Below are 21235 nucleotides of genomic sequence, written 5' to 3' on the forward strand. Positions count from 1 at the left end.
AACAAATGAGATCAAGTTGGAGAAGAGAAGGCTCTGGGGAGAACTTAGAACAGTCTTTTAGCACCTAAAGGGGTCCCAGAAGAAATCTGGAGAGGGATATTTGACAGGGGCCTGTAGGGACAGGACAAGGGGAATGGCTTTAACCTGCCAGAGGGGAGATTGAGATAAGCTCTTAGGCAGAAGCTCTTCCCTGCGAGGGTGGATGGGGCTTGGAGCAAGTGGAAGGTGTCTCTGCCCGTGACAGGGGGCTGGGACTGGATGAGCTTTAAGGTCCCTTCAACCCAAACCAGTCTGGGATTCTATGATTCCAAGGATGATTCAGAGCCCACCTCCCGGGAGTATTGCATAAGATACTGCCCTCTCTATATCACTATCATACCAAACCAAATCCCTCCTTATTCCATTTGCTGCATTTCTCCCATTAACAGCCTTGGTGTGTTTAGCAGAGACCAACCCAAGCTAGCTTACAACACATTTGAGTTGCCTCCCCCCCGCCTGCTCCCCACTAACAACTCATTTAACAGCAGCCCAGCAATTAGAAAATCAATATTCCATTCAGACGTGCACACTTCATCTAGAGCATTACTTAAGGAATGTCTCTTGCAGCCTTATCTTTGCTGGACAAAGGCTAGGGCAGAAAGGACACTCTGGAGGTAGGTTATGTGACTGATTTAAGATGATTTCTCCTAAAGCCCACGCAGTGTTTGCCAAATGTCTGAGGCTGGGTACAGCCAGCGTGGATATGACGTACTAATAAGCATCTCCATGCCAGGGACTGTGTGTCTGAATACAGTTGCAGGGAAACGGAGGCTTGCTTTATTGTTTAATATCGTACCACCCACCTGAATAAAACAGAGCCTGACACATGTCATAAGGAATTACTCCAGGAATGCAGGGCCCTGAGGCACCAAAGCCCCGTTTGTATTGCAGTCGTGTTACCCAAAAATAAAATAAATAACTAACAATCACATCTTCTTTCCTATGAAAGGGCTTCCAGCCATTCAAGCACTTACTACATTGCTGTTACAAGCTCCCTTACTGGAGGTGCAAGGGCAGCAAAGGGGAAGAAAGGCACAGACACAGCGAAGAGGAGGAAATCACAACGGAGAAGTGACTCTGATTTGCTGCATGTGAGGCCCTGCTGTATTCCCCCAACTCCAGAATTAGCACCAGTGGTTGTTGAAGCAGGATTCAAAGCACTGCCCATCTGCAGACGGGGCTGGGAGCAGTCTGCTTCATTCACACGCTGTTTAAAACAAGAGCTGGAATTGCCAATTGTTGTGGAAAACCACTCCCTTGCATGCAGGCGAGCAAGGACGGGAGACACTGTGGATTCAGGGAAAGTCACCACCTGCCTGAGCCATTAGAGAGAGGCAACAGCAGAAATGCCCTGAGCAAACCCCTCCACCTTCCTTCCCAGCTTCTCCAGAAAAGCGAAAACCCCATCTCTGTGCATTAAGTTAAGTAGCAGGGATTCCCTTGGCGGGGAATGCTGGTGGTGAAAGCGGAAGAGCGCAGACTTCCCCAGTGCAGCCTACGAGTAATTCCCTGCTCTGCTTGTGCGCGTTGTGTAAGCCATGATTATGCAATCTCACAATTTACCACGGAGCACATTCTCAGCGCGCGACAGCTCAGCAGCAGCCTGTGACCACCACGAAAAGGACACATCTTCCTGCAAATTCACTGACATGGAATAACATGACCTGCTGTAGCACGGAAAAGGGCAGCGCAAAGATGAGCGCCAGGAAAAGGGGCCGCTGCTGACATGAATTCCAAGCAATGTACTCGGTTCTCTTTGTAGTTAATGCAAAGTCAAGCTGACCACGGGAAGGACATGCAGAACCTTTACAATAGGTGTGCGGGGAGGCTGATGTGAATTGGATGCTGTGACACAGAAAAACTGGAGCTCTGTGACCTCAGAAGCAGCACAACAAACAACTACCCAGAGCCGGACACTTGCCTGAAACAGAACCTTTTCCAGGGCACTTTCTGATACAAATGGTGGATGAAATCACTGGATGAAACAGCCCATCCAAAGTGATCTTCACAAAAGGCCCCATCTGACTGGTTTGGGGGTTGCTCTTTGGTTTGGGGTTGGGTTTTTTGGTACTTTGCCACTCGCATCATTTTTCAGCACAAAAATAATGAAGAATCCTCAGTGGATTTTTCAGGTGAGATAAAATCTGGATCATTTTTAAGGTTTACAAATCGTTGTAAACAGTGAGGAGATTACAGGAACATCTGCAATGCCTGATCACAACATTTACTAGAGAAAGAGTCTCCTCATCACTACTGCAAACAGTGCCCTAATACGCAGAGGTGCATGAGGGGTTTAACTCGATAAGGATGAACACAGTTTGGAGGGGTCAGTTACTCCAATATATTTTACAGACACCAAACGGGGTTATTCTCTATGTACCAAACACCAACAGCACCAATCCAATTTAATTCTGCATTCTTTATGCACTGACATTTCTAGCAAGAGAAATAAATAATGTAAGAGGAAGAAAAGTGTCCAGAAAATCTACTCAGAGGTGACTGATGGTTCTTCAGCTTATTGGTGACAAGGTCTGTGGTTTTAATACATCACACAGAGCAAGTAAAAATGCCAGAGATGCAGGTGATACAGAACTCACCCGACTCTAAAAATACTGACACATTGCTCTATTCTGCAAGCTGCTGGAGTCAGGAGCAAGAATGCCTTGGGCTGATTTGGAACAAATTAGTCTAACGTAGGAGAATAAAGCTGGAGAGGGGCTTTAGACAAGGGCCTGTAGGGACAGGCCAAGGGGAATGGCTTTAACCTGCCAGAACAGGGGAGACTGAGCTGAGCTCTCAGGCAGAAGCTCTTCCCTGGGAGGGTGCAGAGGCGCTAGCACAGGGTGCCCAGAGAAGCTGTGGCTGCCCCATCCCTGGCAGTGCTCAAGGCCAGGTTGGCTTGGAGCAAGCTGCTCTGGTGGAAGGTGTCCCTGCCTGTGGCAGGGGTTAGAAATGGGTGAGTTGGAAGGGACCTTAAAGCTCATCCAGCTCCAACCCCTGCCATGGGCAGGGACACCTTCCACTAGAGCAGGGTGCTCCAAGCCCTGTCCATTGACAGTCTCCCTGGGGCATGTGTAGCCTGAAGGAGCAGTGAGGGACAAACCTGTTGTCTGGGAGGCACAGGGAAAGCAGCCATGCCCACACAAGCTGCAGCTACTGTGAGGGCAGAGCGAGGAGCTCCCCAGGCTGTCAGTCAGAGCTGCATTCGTACAGAGGAGTTTCTTCATTTCTAAAAGTTGTTATTGGAAAATGTCACTATTCATTGCCAAGAGGTGCCGTGACGCAGGCACTCTCATTACACCTAAGCTCTCTCAGCACAAAATAGCCACACACTGATAACCTGAATATATCTGCTGCAGCTGCTGTTCCATAGACTGCACTCTTGCACAGTCAGGTTATTTTACATGCTTATTAGCCCCATTATTTTATAACTCATTCCTCTTATTTTATAACTCATTCCTCTGTGTAATGCTGACTCTCTATCACTTCATTTTAACAAAAGGATATGCTCCTCTGAGACAAGAGGGGATGACGAGTCTCCGAGATGGAAAGGGAGGGTGAGTGAAGGCAGCAGGTTGTGTTATGCCTGGGCTGAGGAAGTGCCTGGCAGAGCAGGAGGCCTGGAGCCTCTGTTCCCATGGGAGCTCTGGAGCCTCTGTTCCCTTGGGAGCTCTGGAGCCTCTGTTCCCTTGGGAGCTCTGGAGCCTCTGTTCCCATGGGAGCTCTGGAGCCTCTGTTCCCATGGGAGCTCTGGAGCCTCTGTTGCTCTTCCTGCTCTGGAGAGCTCTGCTCTGGGCGAGCGCTCCAGGGGAAGAGGTGAGAACGACGCAGGAGGGAGGCAGCCCGCACCCTCCCGGTGCTAGCAAGGAGCACGGAGCTCACAGCAGCACATCCTCCATCTCCAGAAGTGTGGGGTTTACTTGGGCCACGCCACTTCAACCTGTCTGACACAGCACAGAGCTGTGGCATCCGACACAGACTGTTAGAACCATGGCACGATGGTCCCCCATGCTCTTGCTGTCAGCCATCAGCACCACTGATATTAATGGGGGGGGCTGACCAGCCTGGCTGGATGCTGACAGTCCACAGTCTTTGTACTGCTGCGCACATTGCTCCAAGCCCGTCTCCTTGTAGCGCTCAGTCAGTAACACTACCTGCTGAGTGTCCCGGCAGCCTGTTGTCTCCCTCCTCCTCCAGCCCAGAATTTCTCTTCAGGTCACAAAAGTGCAGAATCTGGATGCTACCAAACCCCATCTTCATGTTCCTCATGTTTCCCAGCTGCAGCACCCCTCAGACACCTATCCTGCAGATGCACACCACACACATGCCAGTGCTGTCAGAAAAACAGCAGCTGTCAGGAAAAACAGCAGCAGTTTCTTCCAATGGTGTGCTAGTGTACATATGCTATATATTTATTAGGGAAAGCCTCAAGAAGTGATATAAACCATGGAAAACAGTCTAAGGGAGGCTCTTCAGCTGAAAAAGGAGGGACGACATGACAAATGTCCCCTTAGCAAATTATCAGCAAATAATGCATGGTAAAATAAGAATAAACTGTCTGTTTCTAGTTACTGTCTTTTACTAAAATGCCAAGAAATAGATATTAAAGATGAAAGATAACTAACAATAGATTAAAAAATGCTGGTGGTACACGTTATGTATCACACATCTCCCTGCCTCTGTGGGACTCACTGATACAAGATGCAATTGTGAACAAAGGCTTCACATGCCTCAAACAGGACTATTATTACTTTTTAAGGCAATGAAACCTTTTATACCATGCATCAGAGATAACCAAGCTCTCGAGCAGGGAATAAGCCAACCATGAACTGGTGAGAGCCTCAACATGAGTGACTCTATCTGAGCAGGGCAAGACACCCTGCCTTGCTTTACACAAAGAGAGAGCTTTCGCGATAAAGGCATCAAGTCAGAAACTTCTCTCCAGTGCACGTCAGAACGGATACAAGAGGGCCATGATAATGAAAGAAAAGACAAATAATTCTGTGCCCTTTTCTTGCAGGTTTCACTCAAGGACTTGGAATTGCTTTATGAATACATATCACAGAGCCGTCAGCAGCCTTGGGACGCGGCAATGTTACACAAAGCTCATAAGCTACACTTAAGAGACGACAGTTAAAGCCAATGCAGAAGTCAGCGGATGATTTCTCCTAAGTTACATGTTCTCTGAGAACATGTTAAAATAGAGTCAGAATTATTACCCACTCATTAGGGCTCAAATGTCTGTGTAAATGAAGCCAGGAGCAACTAGTTATAGGAAGAAGGATTGAGGAGATTAATATTAGCTAGACTCACTTCCCTAGATGGCTCATAGAGTTTCTAATAGAATAGAGATGCAAGAAAGCAATTAAAGGCCCTAACTTAAAAAAAATCTCTAAGTGCTGAAGGTCTGCCAGCATTTACCTCTAAATTCTGCAGCGCAACTGGGCCCCTTCCTCCAGGGACCTTCTAACAACCTCTCAGACATCAGGGTAATTATTGCAAAGTGGGACCCAGACTGTGGTTACTGGTACAATCAAGAAAACCCCTGGGGGTTTCACCATCAGACACGTTCTCACCAGAAGTGAAGCACACTGTCAGCTGTGGGCTGGCATTTCTGTAATGACTAAACTCAAAATCCCATTCTCTGTGCCTGCTGATGCTCCGGTGGGTTGGGGTTGAGGCTGTCTGCTCAGGGGTGCTTCCAGATAGGTTTGGTATCCAGCACGGATCCACCACAGCCATAATCCCTGAAGAAGACTCCTGGCAAGGAGCATACTCATGGAGTTAGAAAGAAGACAAGGGAGATAATAAATGGAGAGAGACAATATCTAAAGAGCTCTGGGTGACAGGGTCTAGTGTGTGGTGTCCCTGCCTACGGCAGGGGTTGGAACTGGACAATCTTAAGGTCCTTTCCAACCCAAACCATTCAATGATTCTATCATCATAAGGGTAGGACATGGCCAGTGAAGTGTCCCTGCTCTGGCAGGGCACTGCTGCTCCCCTGCAACAGTCTCTAAGCAAAACTTGCAGGCCTGATGTTTCAACTCCTCCAACCAACTGGGTGTTCTGTCTCTTTGGGGAGCTTAAGGACTGTGGTGGATTTGCAAGTTTCTGGAGCACAGGGAACTTCCACTGCTGGGGTATAAATCCATGCTTGGTTCTCACACGTAATCTCCAATTTAAGCAAACTGGGAGTAAGGAAAGAAATGAAATACTAATTGCAATCCAAATTGTTCCATCTTCTATCCACCCCCTGCCAACTTCCCTCCCTGCTCCCTAATCCAGAAGGTCTGAGTGATGATCAGTGAATAATTAATTCTGGGTGAGTTGGAGAGGTTCCATGCAGAGCCTCTGCAGATGGAGCCAGGTCAGGAAAGGCATGGCCGGTGTTCGCTGCTTCCCTGTTGGTTCTGCTGGGCACCAGCATCCACCAAGGCACTCCCATGGGTGCTAATGGTACCATGCTGGCCAAGACCTCTCTGCTCACCAGCACAGACACTGCACAGACACATCTTTCCATATTTACTTAGGAAGAAGTTACAGTGAAAATGATGCAATACAGAGTAATAGTGAGCAGTGCCATGTCAGTGACTAAAATATGAAAGTAGAGCATTAAAGCAACCCATTCAGAATGTACCAAAAGAAATGAAAGATACTGCAGTATTGTTTTTTTAAAGCATGCAAACTTGACCTTCTGAAAGCACACAGGTTAAAATGAAAGAGATCCAAGTACCACCAAAATCAAGCAACTGGCAACTGGAATTCAAATTAGCTTCTCACTGGGTTTTAGCAATAGTCAGGACTAAAATTGTTCCTATGTCCTAAGGCAGTAAGAAACACTTTGTATTCTGATTGAAAATGCCAAAGATCTCTCTCACACACACGGTCAATTCTCTTTTGACAGGAAAAAAATGATATAGAAATTCTTCTCTCTTTGTATACATATCCATATAATTTAAAGTGGTTTTTTTCTGTGTAGGAACAAACACATCCAGAATGGAACAAATCTCCCCACACAGCAAGAAGAGCAAAATATTAATTATTCAAGGTACATACAACTGAGTTATCTAAATCATTTGCTAAGTACTTTGCAGAGGGACTCCTATGGGGAAGAACCTTGGAATGGTTCGAGCAAGGGACATGTGTAATCTCTCATGTCCCAACCATGGCTATTGAGCAGGGCCAACACAACCCCAGAGACATCTGTACCTGTGAGCAAAGGGCAATGGCTGATAGAATGCCTGTGGCTTGAATAATTACTAATACACTGATATCGTTTTGTGAATGAATGCCACCCTCTTGCACACCATCAATCATGTGCAATGCATGCCACATCCCTTTCTCATAGAATTACTTATATAACACACATGGATTAAAGCTAAATTCGTATTTTTGGCTTCAGTTCAAATCAGTTAAGTGTTTTAAAACAAATTGCATTTTAATTCAATTGAAAATGCAGTGCTTTCATTCAATTAAAATCAGTTCTTGCTTCTTTTCATCACACCTGACCTGAATTTTGCCAGGGAACGTGAGACATTCTGTAGTTGTACTGAAAATTAAAATTATGAACATTGCCAACCAGATAAACAAGATCATAATATCAGTATCCTAAGAAGATATCCATATGTGAATGAACTAAACGGTATCTCCCTAATAATCATGTAAGACAGGGCTCTACCTCAGAAGGCATTATTAAAGACTGTGGTAAGGAGGAAGGACAGAGGAGCGCATTCTTTCTCCGGTCTGTTTTTTCCCTTCCCTCCCAGCTGATGGATGAACTTGACAGAGTTATTTTATATTCACAAGTCTCGAACATCATTACACCCAGTGCTCTGTACAAGGAGCTGCCAGCAGTGAGCTCAGCGCACACGCTGCCTCCAGCTACAATCAGCGCGTTTCTGTGCACGACCACTGCAATATGAAATTGGATAACAAGATACCCACGTCAAACAGCTGCGTCTTCCAGCTCCCGAACAAAGGATGCAAACCCTGCCCAACATCAGTTGTTATGTGCTCACTTACAACTCTTTGCCCTTCACATGGATTTTCCAATCAAGGTTTTGCAGAGTTTCAATGGAACGCAGCGAAACTTGGTTTTAAACATTTCCTCCTTCCGAGAGAGATGTTTATTGCTAATACTGATTGCCAATAGAAATGACAGAGTAGAGGACAGAGAAATTGGATCCATCAAGCAATGTACTTCTCCTACGAGAAAGGAAATTCCATTCTGGAAGATGGAACACGAGGCAGATGCTAAGTGGATATCTCTCCCCCACGGCTACACACCGAGAGTACAGTTTGACATTGTACCTCATTAAATGCAACCGCACATGTCATTGAAAGGAAAAGTCCTTTCCTGCCACCTCCCCGTTCCTCTGCACTTAAATGAGTTGGTTCAGTGCCCTGGTCAAATAGAAAATCATCCCCTAAATAATAATCTGCCATGGAATCAACTTGCTGACCTTCCTGCAATTGCATGATGACTGGATCTGCTGCACAGGGAACACATGGCCAGGAGACAGGGGCCTGTGGAAAGCAAGACTGCTCCTCTCAGATTAAAGTCATGTCTTCATCATGAGCAGCTTTCACTGTGTGCCAGAGTGTTTCAGCCTGGGATAGAAGTATCTTAGCTCTTACTGTCAACAAATAATAATTAAACTAGCAAACAGAAGGGTCAAGAACTCACAGAAAGCGTCTCCTGGTCTAAAAGCTGTAGTGATGGCATTTTCCTTCTCTTTTTTTTCCCCCTGAAGTTTATTGACATGAAGAGTAATGCTAATGTAATTGCACTGAAATTCATGCACATGAAAATCTCACCGCAGCGAAGCCAGAATAAATGGTCTGTTTGGAAACAAAATGTTAATGGAGTAGCAGAATCTGTCTTCGAGCTGAGGAATAGCAAGACACCATCAGCCACAATGCAACTGAACTGTTACCCTGACTCCGAGTCTTTGCTGGAAGGACAGGAACAGAACTATCTGCTTGTAACCCTGAGGTGTACACTGATGCACCACAACATCGTGTCTGCCAGGCAATGGCCAAATGAGTCAATAATGTGTATTCAGCCCGTGAGAAGAGGAAAATGAAAGACAGCATCCTTCCATCCATTAATCAACCTGCTCTCCCGCTGCCGACACAAAGCCTTCCGATTGTCAGCAGTTACCAAACATTCTTCAAACACTAACCATCTGCAGCTGGAATACAATGCTTTGATTACAAATGTCAAAAAGATAGAGCATAAAATTCACTTCTCCTTATTTAGCAGGTTTGGAGCACTGTGGCTTCACGCTACACTAATTCAGTGCCCTCAGTATGAAAACTCCCCATTATGATGTCTCGTCAAATTAGAGGCAACGATACAACGATGTCATCTCTCCCCTCACACAACACTATATTTTGTAATTAAGCAGGACAGTGAAACAATGGCCTTGCTTAGAGAGAAAAGGTCAGGAATGCAAAACATATTTTTGCAAGCTAATTGCAAGATGCATGAAGCCAATTATCCCAATAGTGCCGCATATGCCGAAGCAGGAAGGATTGTATCAGTTTGCTCCATGACTCCAAGTGGAGTCAAAGCGGTAGCTGTACCCCATGGGGCACAGCACTGTTAGGGACCTGGGAAGAGCAGGAACATGAGGAAGGCTGTTAAAATAATTCCAGCCTCTTAGCCCTTCCCTTGACATTTTCCTATGGCTTGAAAAATGTCTAGGAATTAATACAGTTGGCTCCTGAAAGATATCGGACGTGACCTCCCTATTTAGTTAGGAAGTTAGTCTGGATATGTAGGATAAGGGGAAGTGCTTACGTATGTCTTTGAGAACGTTGAATACCTCAGCCTCAGGTATGAATCACAGATTCACATCCACGTGGAAAAGCCAATTTAACAGCAAGAATAGTTGAAACCTTGCTGTTGCCTTGGGAGAAGCTGAAAGGCATCAGGTTGTTCTCAGTCCCTCTCAGGGCTGGAGCAGCTGAAGAGGGCTTTAGAACAACTATTTCTGTACCCATGGGCTGGTGCGATGGATCTGCAACCTCCCAGATCTACCAGGAGTTCTACTTCCCTTCCTCAAGAGCATGTAATGCAAGGAGCACTGACCAGGGAAGAGCCTGAGCTTTGCCAAGGCTCTGCTGTATGAATATTGGTCTTTCTTCCATATCAAGGATTATATTTGTTGTTTCAGTGCCTCCCCCAAACTCCCTCTTTCCATTAAGAGATTTATCCTTTTAAAAATATATGAATACCAGCTTCTAAAGTTCCTAATACCATAAGAAGATGAGGAACAGAACAGTTTCTGGGGAGAACTGGTAATTTCCTCCTGCATCTCTCCTTCAAAGCAGTTCTCTGTTTTTGCTCCAGCCTCCTTACGTAGCCATTAATTAGAGATCAGTAATTAAATTTCTGGTTCAAGAAATATTTTGCAAAGGAACCCTATTAACAGACTGATTTGCATATTCCAGGACAAAGTAGCCTTGATAGAAACGCAGGTGCTCTGCGAGGCCAGGCTCAGTCGTGAGGCTGTGCTTGAATCCTTCAGCTACCGATGCTCGTGCCCTGACCAGGGGTGGGAGCAGACACTGCCCATGGTACCAGACCTGCAGAGACCATGACCTCCAGGTATTCCTCATCCTGACCTTGCAAGATGCTTCATTCTGCATTTCAGTTATCGACACTGACAGTGCCAAATGGATTCCCAATACAAACCAAGCAGTGTTTCCTCCCAGTATTTTGATTATCATTAAAACCAAAGGCCACTGCACTGTACTGAATACGCTGTGAGTGTCACTCTTCACCATGACACCTACTACTGCAAGTCTTCCTACTTAGAAAGCTTCGCTACGAATGCCATTGGAGTAAGGAGGCAGAAGAGAACAAAAGCTCTCCAGCACCATATCCACATCAAACTTAACCACTTTCATCATGCCTAAAAATACTTGGCGTATCAAGTTTGCTGGGAATAAACAAATGATAATGAGACCTGGAAAGAACTCACACACTAAGTTGACTGCAAGAGCACAGACGTTCATGAGTTATTGATGCTCTCCTATTGCATCAAAATCAGCTTTATGCACACTGAAAACCCACAAGACAGCCTGCAGGAGCACCAGATGAGGAGTTAAATGCGCTGCAGGACATGACTTGTTCACTTCCTCTTCCTTCTGTGGATTCTTAGCAGAGATTTTTGATGGGATAAAGAAACAAAGTGGTTTGAAGAGGAAGTCGCAGGAGTGCAGGTCGCTGCTGTTACTATGGCACGGCTGTACCCCTTCCAAGGCTGAGGCTCATTTAACAATCAACCATATGCTCAGACTTTTGTAGTGCCAAGAAAAGCTGAAATAGAATGTTATCTTCTGGAAATAGGAAAAAAACCCTGCAAAATTATCACAAATGTTAGTAACAGAGTCCCTCAGCACTGAATGAATTTGAGGAATAGCATCCCTAGGAATGATCTACACTGGAATCACATCAGAACACGGAGCTCTACAGAGCACTCATCTTCCACCAGATCAAGGCAGTCTGAAGGTATTTGTCCCGTGAAGTGATGCTCTTCTCTCAGGGCTAGTGTAGCCTTTGTCTGTTGCAGGGGAGATGGGACTAAGTTCATGTATTTCGATTTAAAAACCATTCCAAACCCCATACAAGACCCACATAAACCCACTCTTCAGATTCCTCACAAACTGTCAGAAATTAGGTTTAGAAAGATTATTGTAACAACGTGGCAGCAGGGCTCAAAAGGTCACTACAAGAGAACAACCAGAAACACACTGACCACCATCATTAACAACCGCAGCAGAACAACCGTCTCTCAGTTCTCCCTGTGTCCAAAGCCCAACCCAGAAACTTTCTCCATCACGAATTTTGTAGGAGAAATGTGGGTCCAATTAAGGCAAATCCATCTGCCAAATGCTTGATTTGTGGCTGTTTCCAGAGAGGCTGCTACAAAGAGAAACATTCAGGCTCCATGATAAAAACTTGGTTAGCTGCGGTAATAAATCAGGCCGCAGCACACATTGTCAGCAAAAGACCACTTTTACCGAACCCTTTTTAGGTTTAATGAGCAATCCAAGCAGCCAACAAATGGGAAGGAGCACTTGGTCTGCAATCCTCCTGGAAATCTCGCACTTACATAAATCGCTTGTACCCGATTAATGCACCCCTCACACAGAATTCTTGTTATGCTTGGTCTGATTTTACTTCTTGTATTCACAATCAGTAAATTTATCACTGTTACAGTAACAGGACTCCCAGGATGTAACAGACTGTCAAAATCTGGCCAACTCCATCATATGAACCCCACAGTCATTTACTGAAGTTAGTGCAAACCCTTTGGTCCACAAAAGGTCTCTTCTCGGTCACTGTAAAATCCAATGTCATGAGAAACAACCATGTTTCTTCTGCAAACATAAGCTCTGCTTGACTGTAATCAGTGTATTTTTCTAACACACCTCTTTGGGCAATCCCCCAGATGTTCTCTATAGAGAAAAAAATGGTTACCCAAGGGTTTCCAAACCTGGAATTCTCTCAGGTTTCACAGTTGCTCTGAACACACACACAGAGCCCGTGACAACCGCAAACATCTGCCTGGCCATGGCCAGGGGAGCACTGGTGGATGGTACATCAACCTGAGATGGAACCCCCATTTCCGAGCTGTCAGCTCCCTTCCCGTACACAGTAACTCCACTTTAGAAGAGCAGCTCTGTGAGACCCCACTGGAAACCTGGCTGCTCGCCTTGTGCCATGGCAAGGTATGAAACCAGCCCTTATGGGCACAAAATCAACAAGGTGATTCCCAACAGCGAAACATTCCGTGACTTTTCCTACGTTTCACGTTATTTCCCTGTTTTCCTTTGTCATAAAACTCACACTGTACAAATTTCTCACTATTGTAGGAGATAATAATTTTCCATTTTAAATTTCCATGACGTATTTAAGTGCATGCAATACTCAAACACAGGATAAAAAGCACAGATTTGGTTTTTTATATTCTATTCTCTGCTCTACCCATTCCCCCAGTCAGCTGCCTGTACATGTACATGCACATTATCCATACGCACCTGCTGTACATAGCAGGATAACCAGGACGTGCAAGAGAAGGAAAAATAAAGAAACCAAGAAGCATGACACAGTACCACTTTAGATGCACAAAAGCCAAGTCACAGAATCATTTATGATCTGCTGCAGGTCGGTATTTCAACCTGGAGTGTTCTGACGGCATTTATTGCACTATTTATTTCTGCTATGGCATCTCCTGCAGAAATCCTACACAGCTCCAGACCAGAGCACTGTTACAATGGGAATATCCATGAGCAAAGGAGCGGTCTGTGATCAGTCAGCTTGGATACAAGATGGAGTCAAGAATCAAATATTTAAGAGGCAAATATTCCAATACCAGATGCTTCCTTGAAACAGTTCTTGGATTTCAGGAAAGACAAGGGAGCAGAGCAGAAAATGCAGGAGGGGGATCGAAAGGACTCCAGCCCTTTCACACAGAGAAGTGAATGCATTGTGCATTTTAGCAGATGTGGATGGGAATGTTCAGGAAGATAAAATTATCTCCTGTAACCCAAACCCTCTCTGCATGGCTGAGAAGCCCAGCTGCTGCTTTTCTTTCACCTCTCTGAGAGCAACAGGACCTAAGGCCAAGGTCTTCTGCAGAAGGACACTCGCTTACATTACAGACCTGACACTACTGTGAAAGCCGAGGGTCTAAATCTTGCTGTCAAAAGCCATCACGTGTCAGATGGTTTCCTCCACATCAGGGCATGTCGAGGTATCACAGATACAGCATTTCTGACTGACACCTGCCTGATGGAAGCCTTTCATTTTCAGTTTCTAAATACTGATATAAGCAAATCTTTGGGGTTTATTCAAGGCTGCCAAACGCTACCTCTCCTCTAACCCACGCTTTTCAGCTCTACACTGGAAATGCTCTACAGCCATTCACTGAATCCCTTTAAGGAAAAGTTGCAGTAAATGTGGCTTTCCCTGAAGGACCCTGCCCAGCAAGCTCCAGGCTCTTGTGCTGGGAGGACAGGGAAATAACAAGGCTTAATTTGGGAAAATGATTCTGGCTGCAGGGCTGGCCAAAACACTTAATTCCCATGCTCGGTCCTGCCAATATACAGAAAGAAACAAAACTCATCTAGGCAGAACACAACATTGTCTGATGTGCCTGTCCTTTGAGGGAAGCAGCAGCACTGGAGGCACATCCCCGGTTCCACTGGCTTCTCTTCCATACGGAACACAGTGCCCTACTTTGAGCATTTGTGAAAACTGCAGCACACAAATCAAATCAACTCTTGTCTTCCTAGATAGCAACCCCTGAAATATTACTCTGCACTGACAGCACAATCCTTCTACCTGCACAATCCAGAAGGAAAAAGCTTAGGAGGCTGGAATAGGTCAGGTAAGGGAAAATCCAGATTAACTCTTGTCATTTGCGGGCTTCACAAATTCATGGCCCCTCCGGTGAATAAGTACTAAACTAAAGCAAAGTAAAAGTTGTCATTGCTTTTAAAAGTGAAACATTTACTTAATGGATTCTGAAGTACCCTCTTGATATATGAAAATGCTACTACTACAAATGGTTACATCAGCCTATGTCCAATTTGGCATCCTTTACAGACACACACTTTTCCTGGCACTTCAGTACTTATGTGTCATTCCCCGAAATGATTCATATAAGGTTGAAAGCAAGCCACTAGTTTGTTTCTGTGTAATGGAGTCTGTCTTACCCAACCATGACCTTGATCTGCATGGGAATTTACACGTAAATTTACCTAGAACGTGCCTGTCTCATGCACACACTGACATCAATCTGCACGGACATAAATAGATACAAATCCACTACAGAGCCTCTGTACTTTCTAATTGAGCTGAAGAATAAAACCAAGGTCTCATTTCTCCTTTATATCACTTGCATTTGCTCCAGCGCTGACCATCCCATGTCAAATGCTTCATCCGATCTACCTGCACATTCCCTGCAACACATCCCTCCTGGACTGAAAGATCCTGTCATGGCTCAGACAGAAAAAGCAGCTTCGGCCACATGCCGAGAATCCATCTCAGTGTAATGATGGCAGTGAAGGGCTGTGCTGAAGATGTGTGTGTGTGTGTGTGTGTGTGTGTGTGGAAAGGGGAGAGATGGATTTGGGATACTACAGTTCCTATTGTTCTATGTTATTGTTCACACAATGTCTAATGTGATGTTCAGTGTAGTCCAGCGTGTGAGCATCCTTCCCCTCCCTCCCTCACCTGCAGCAGGCAGCTTCGGCTGCTGCATCTGTGTGCTATTTATATGCTGGTGCATCAACTTAGGATTTATTGGGGAAAAGAAAGCAGAGCAGCCGGGCTTCTCTGTACATGTTATTTAGCCCGAAAAGGCAGGGCTTGCACCGTGTACTCGTCAACAGATTAAAACTACCCCTCTTAGAAATTAAGCAAGTCTACTCCTATCACAGATGTGGCCCTTGCTCGGAATAAGATAAGCAGGATATTAACAAGACCTGGAAAAATCAATATCCTCATTCTCTTCCACACCCCCTCCTCCGAGAAACGTCCCCTTACCTTTCATTGTCCACACTCCTGAAGCCAGGTAAAATGTGCCGGAAGCTGCTGTTCCTATCAAGCTTCGGTTGGCTCTTTGTCCTTTTGATGGAGCCTTTGAGCCGCCGGCTGAGGAACCCCTGTGGGGTGAGACAAGAATACTAAATTACAACCCAAAAAGGGAGAAAGGGAGCGCGAGCCCTGGCCCTGCTCTCTTGCAGCGGGTGCAGCCAGGCAAATGGTTCTCTCCAGCCGCCTTCATGTGCGGCCGCCAGCAGCGCAGCTCCTCGCAGCCAACATCTGCTCCCAGCGCTTGCCGGGGCCGGGCGCTGCGTCGGCGTGAGACTCCCCGAAGCCTCCGTTTCCCTGGCAACCATCAGCTCCCATAAAAATACTGTCTGAAAGACAAGACTCGCACATTGCAACTCCTGACGGGAGCAGAGGCTGACGCCGGGCTCCGCCGGCCCAGCCCGGCCGCCCCATCTCGCAGGCTCGGGAATGAGATGCTCTTCGCTGGGAGACAGGCAAGAACTTCATTACCTGATCGAAAGCCTCCAGGTTGTCAGCCATGGTGGCAGGACTGCACTCAGGTGTTTGAGCTACACGTAAAACTATTCTATAGAGGCTAAACACAGCATCCGGGCTGGGCAGCTATAGGCACTGTCTTCGCGGAGGAAGGAACTGAACGCAGAGCGCCTTCTTCTCCGCTGTGCCTCCTCCCTCATGGAACATAAGTCACGGATCCCGTAGTGCTCCACAGCAAAGCCAGCATTAAATGTTTTAATAGCAAAGCTTCTAATGTCTTATTTGCTTATTGTTAGGAGTTAATGTTCTACATAATCTGAACATTACATTTAATCTCTTCCCTAAATAAGGCAATAAAAGTAGAATACTACTGTAGTGTCCAGTGTTTACAGTGCCTGGGAATAGTCTTTAGTGGGTCAAGCATAGTAGCTGGAAAAAGGGGCAGCACTTTAAAGAGAAACCAGGATTTGGGGTGAAGCCTAAAGAAGTGTTCCTTTTATGCACCATCATACCAAAGAAATAAATCAGCTGGATACAACCAACTTGGCAAATCCCTGCACAACCTGAGGTTCTGCATGCACCACTTCCCTTCCCAATCCCTATGCAAGGGGATAAGATATCCCCTGGATCAAGCACAGATTTTGACATGTATAAGGATAGAAATATGAGAAAAATGGGTATCTTTCCACTGGGTACTATGCCAGCATCCCAGATGCACCCACAGAGCACTCCTCCACTCCAGGTGGAGTCTCAGTAGCTTCTCCAGTCAACACTAAAGAATGGATACAGGTCATGTAGCCTTTAGTAGCTCTCTTTTACAAATTAATACCCTTTATATGTCTTGCAGGAAGATAATCACAGTCTAAGTTACATCCAGCCTGTCATTTGTTCATGCTATTTAAACACTCCTTCCCCACCTAGGACATTCATGGGTCACATTCTGTTTTTCTCAGGTTGCAAAATTCCCTCGGGCAGTGTGCATGGCTCTCATTATGGAAGTGACTTTCCTGTTTGTAAGTGCACCAAGAATTCAAAACATCTAACCAAAGGTGTTTCACAGTTATTAAGTGCCACCTTCCTTACAAATGAAGTATGTAACACACATCCATGTGAACTGAATATTTCTCCAGGAGCTGTTTGCATGACTGAAATAGCATGATGTATGTAACACAAGCCATCAGGTGACACACACTGCACCTTACACAAAGCCAGTGCCTAAGATAACAAAGGCCTTTTCAGAAGGCTTTTGTCCATGAGAAATTCCTTTAGAGAATTTTTATACAATAGAGAAACATGACAATGAAACAGCAAATTTGAGGATTTGCATTGTCTGGAACATTGCTAAGATATTTCCCTCGGTACTCAGACCTTAGCCAGCCTTGTACTCACAGTATCAACATGGTATCAGCCTCATACTCATGTTATTGACATGATATCACCCTCATACTATGATATCAGCCTCATACTGGTGTTAATCAGCATGAAACCAGCCTCACACTATGATATGAACTCTTCATGCTCTTGTTCCTCTGGCTGGATCAGGTCTCTAGTTGCTTGCTCTGGAGATTATCCAGTATTTGCTGTGAAGGAAAAGATCTAAAATATGCAACTGGCCAGTCATGCAGGAGCAAGAGTGGACTTCCTCCATCACTGCAGCATAGTCACAAATGCGTCACCGTGCTACCAAGCCGCCTCTTCACATCCAGCCACAGCTCTGAACTCTGGACTGGGAATTGATAAGGAAAAAACCAAATACCTTGTGCAGCAGATGCTGATCACAGCTTTCTCTCATTACCTTGTATTTCACATCTCGACAACTGTTAGATGATTCGTGCAGGATTCAGAAATGAGAATTTAGGGCTGCAGTAAGACATTACTTTCCTTCTGTTTCCCATTGTTTTTACATTCCCTGCTATCAGAAGAAGATCACACTGGGAAATTTTCAGCTTTCTTTGCTAGCTTCCTTGGGAGAATGAGATGTCAGAGATTTTAATGCTGATAAATGATGCTGCTATAGCAATACTTTGCACCTCCATAGTGCATGCCAGGGATCAGAAAGTCTAATGTGTGAATTACAATCTCCTGTAATTTTTAGAGGGGATAAGGAAAAGAGAAGAGTTGGTCTCCACAAAAACAAGAGAGAGACAACCCGACCTGGGGTGTGACTGCCATGCTTTCCTGCTGAGATCAGAAGAACATTATCATCCATTTCTTCTTCATCTATGACTTTAAAGCACATTTGATTCTGATCTCCAGACAAATGAGGCTAATCCTACACGATGAACATCACCTGCTCCTCTAGCCTAGCTGCATTCTTGTGAGTTCCAGTAATTAAAGTAGTGCCTTTCCTCTTATATATTCTTCTAATGCTTTTAAGTTTACACTGAGAGCTGTCTAGGGCAGAATGGTGTCTTCCTATGTGTGGGCAGCATATACCAACAGCAAAAATATCTTAGGAAAGATTAAACTACAAACTCAGGGAGGTTCCATTCAGAACAAGTTAATAGACTCTGTGAAATGACAATAAATAGAAACCTGTAGAGCCCAAGCATCCCTTCAGAATCTGCCACAGCAGAAAACCACGAGATGCCCCATCCGAAGTCCACAGAGGAGTGTGGCACAGAACTTAAATAGCCTAGCAAGAAAAAGAGAGTGCAGTGATTTCACTGGTTGAAGTCAAGGGCATTGCTTTTCTTGTTGTGCTCCTGCCGCTTTGACTCTGACATCCTCAAGTCTGGAATACAATAGCTCTAATCAGAAGAGCTGACTGAAGTTATATTAAGATACAAGGAATGAAGGAAAAAAAACCAAAACAAATCCTTTTGAGGAATGGCTTAATAACAATCACTGCTACTTCAGCTAAAGAGGAAAGCACAATTCAAACCAGGACAATTCACTCTGCTGGGATCTGGGTTGTTTTTTCTTACAGATTTGGACAAACGCATCTTGCTTGCCATCATCTTGCTGCAGATGGAGGAAGGCGGGACTCCCAATTTAAATTTTCCTGCTTATCATTTGTGCCATTTCCAATTACTCGAGAACCTGGAAATAATCTTTTATTATAATTATAATCTTTTATTATATGATGATATTTGAATATTTTTAATATTATATTACTTTCAAAGCATATGTGCAAACCTATCAGAGTCGTATGCCTCTGAGGTGCAGGAGCTATGTATTTCCACACAGCCTGGGCCAATGATGAGCACACTAGAAAGAAGAGAGAAAAGGGAGGGGTGTAGAACTGAGCATTAATGACAGCAAAATCCTGAGCTCTTGTTTTATTAAAAATAAAGTACTGATGCAAATCTTGCATCTGGCACCGACTCCCACACCATTAATGTTCATTTGCAGTGAACCCACATGATAAAGTTTAGAAGATAACAAATCAGCACCATGGAAACATAATATATATGAAATTTAAATACAATATATCAGTAAATCAAGGTGGATGCACCACAAGCAGCTTCCTTTGGAAGAGCCCTGGCAGCTCTCAGCATGTCCTGAGCACGGAGAACAGGGGTTGGCCAAGCACACATGGGAAAGGGTGAAGGCTGGAACCGCGAGTTAGAGTGCTCTAATGGGAGCACTGAAGAAGCAGACACAGGTCTTGCTTTATGCTCTCATCCAAAGAGCACACAATAAACAGGGTATCACAAGAATGAGTGAACAGATGGGGTTATTTTCATAGTTCTTCCATAACTTTTTGTTTCAGTTGAAGTAAATCAGAGGACTTGAGAGGATGTCAGGAATTTTTTCACTACTCATAATAATGAAACTGCCACGAATAATTACTTGTTGTGAGTCTCAATGTGTAAAGCAGTATTTTGTATCTGATGTCCATTTTTTGTAGTATATCAGGGATAAGCTTACAAGTATAAAATTTGGAGTCAATCTTTCCTCCTAGACCCATCCTTATTTTAGGCTTTAGAAGCTTAGCTTATGTCTTTATATTAAACTTAATTCTGGAATCAGTTCTTTTCCTGTTTTTGCTCTTCCACAGCACACGGGAATAGCCTTTTACTGAGGCTCCACTGAATGGATAATTAATAGTTCTATTTGTGACCCAAGCAGAGGCTTACCAATGCTAAGCATCCTATTATAGCCATGAGTGTACAAGGTGAGTTTACCTGTCTCTACAATTACCAATGTTAGCCTTAGCTTTCAAATTAAAACAGGAACCTTTTTGGGGCAGCATTTGATACAGTTTGTTACCAGGTAAAGGCACCAAACTGCCCACCTCTACTATTCTCTGTGCAGAACATGACTGCATTGAGCTACAACAAGAAGTGCACAGACCAAAAAACCATGGAGTTTAGTAATCAAATGTCTCTCAAAGCCTAAGAACAGCAGTAATCCAGCGAGTGGTCTCCTGGCACTGATACAAGGAAGGAAGGGAATTGCATGCATAGTGCTGACCTTTATGGATCGAATAGTTTTTATTTGTTCAGTGTATAGAGGCGTGTGCACGTAATTATATGTATCCCTTCAAAGACTTCATATATCATTTATCGCTGTCAGCTATTTTGAGTTGAACTTCCAAGCTATGAATTGTTTTCCCACCATTCAGTTCTCCTCTTGTCAGGCATGATCAAGGGCTCTATTCAGGAGGTTACCCAATGGACAGCCCTGGTGAAGTCTCCTGCCCCAAAGAGTGCACCTCTAGTACATGCAATATCCAGTTCTACCCCCTGCCACGGGCAGGGACACCTTCCACTACACCAGGTTGCTCCAGGCCCCATCCTGCCTGGCCCTGAAATGCACACACAGACTAACATTACCCCTTCTGTTCAGATGAGGCTGAACAAATGACTTGGTTCAAGTGGGTGAAAAGTCCCTTGGTTTCTCTTTCTCAATCTCATTTCAAGATCTCAGGACCCTCCCCAGCCACCTTTTGAGCTCACGTGTGAGAGTAAGAGCAAGTGACATCCATCCATGAACCACCACTTCCTCTGACTTATGCTACTTTACAACAGTATTCTATCAGGATAAGGAAAGCCCCTCTGAGACACGAGTGTCTTGGAGCTAGGATAAACCCCAAAAGAACAAAAACCAGCTGCAAAAACATTGCGTGTCCAGTGAGAGACGGCAACAAAACCTCAAATCCTCCCGCTCCACACGCAGGGC

General features: G+C 44.9%; 1 protein-coding gene across 6 annotated transcripts in view; it reads right to left on the minus strand.

Annotated features, from left to right (window-relative positions):
* DAB2IP (DAB2 interacting protein) overlaps window positions 1-21235 on the minus strand; it is a 167433-nt gene that overhangs the window by 85790 nt on the left and 60408 nt on the right. For all 6 annotated transcript variants that reach the window (XM_057409051.1, XM_057409050.1, XM_057409049.1 and 3 more), the window contains one exon: window positions 15605-15723. In XM_057409051.1, coding sequence (XP_057265034.1) covers window positions 15605-15723 — 119 coding nt within the window. The remainder of the gene's footprint in view (window positions 1-15604; window positions 15724-21235) is intronic.

This window comes from Pezoporus wallicus, unplaced genomic scaffold (genome assembly GCF_028554395.1).
Source record: "Pezoporus wallicus isolate ANWC-B61680 ecotype Strahan unplaced genomic scaffold, APGP_CSIRO_Pwel_v1 contig_8341, whole genome shotgun sequence".
Classification (NCBI taxonomy): domain Eukaryota; kingdom Metazoa; phylum Chordata; class Aves; order Psittaciformes; family Psittacidae; genus Pezoporus; species Pezoporus wallicus.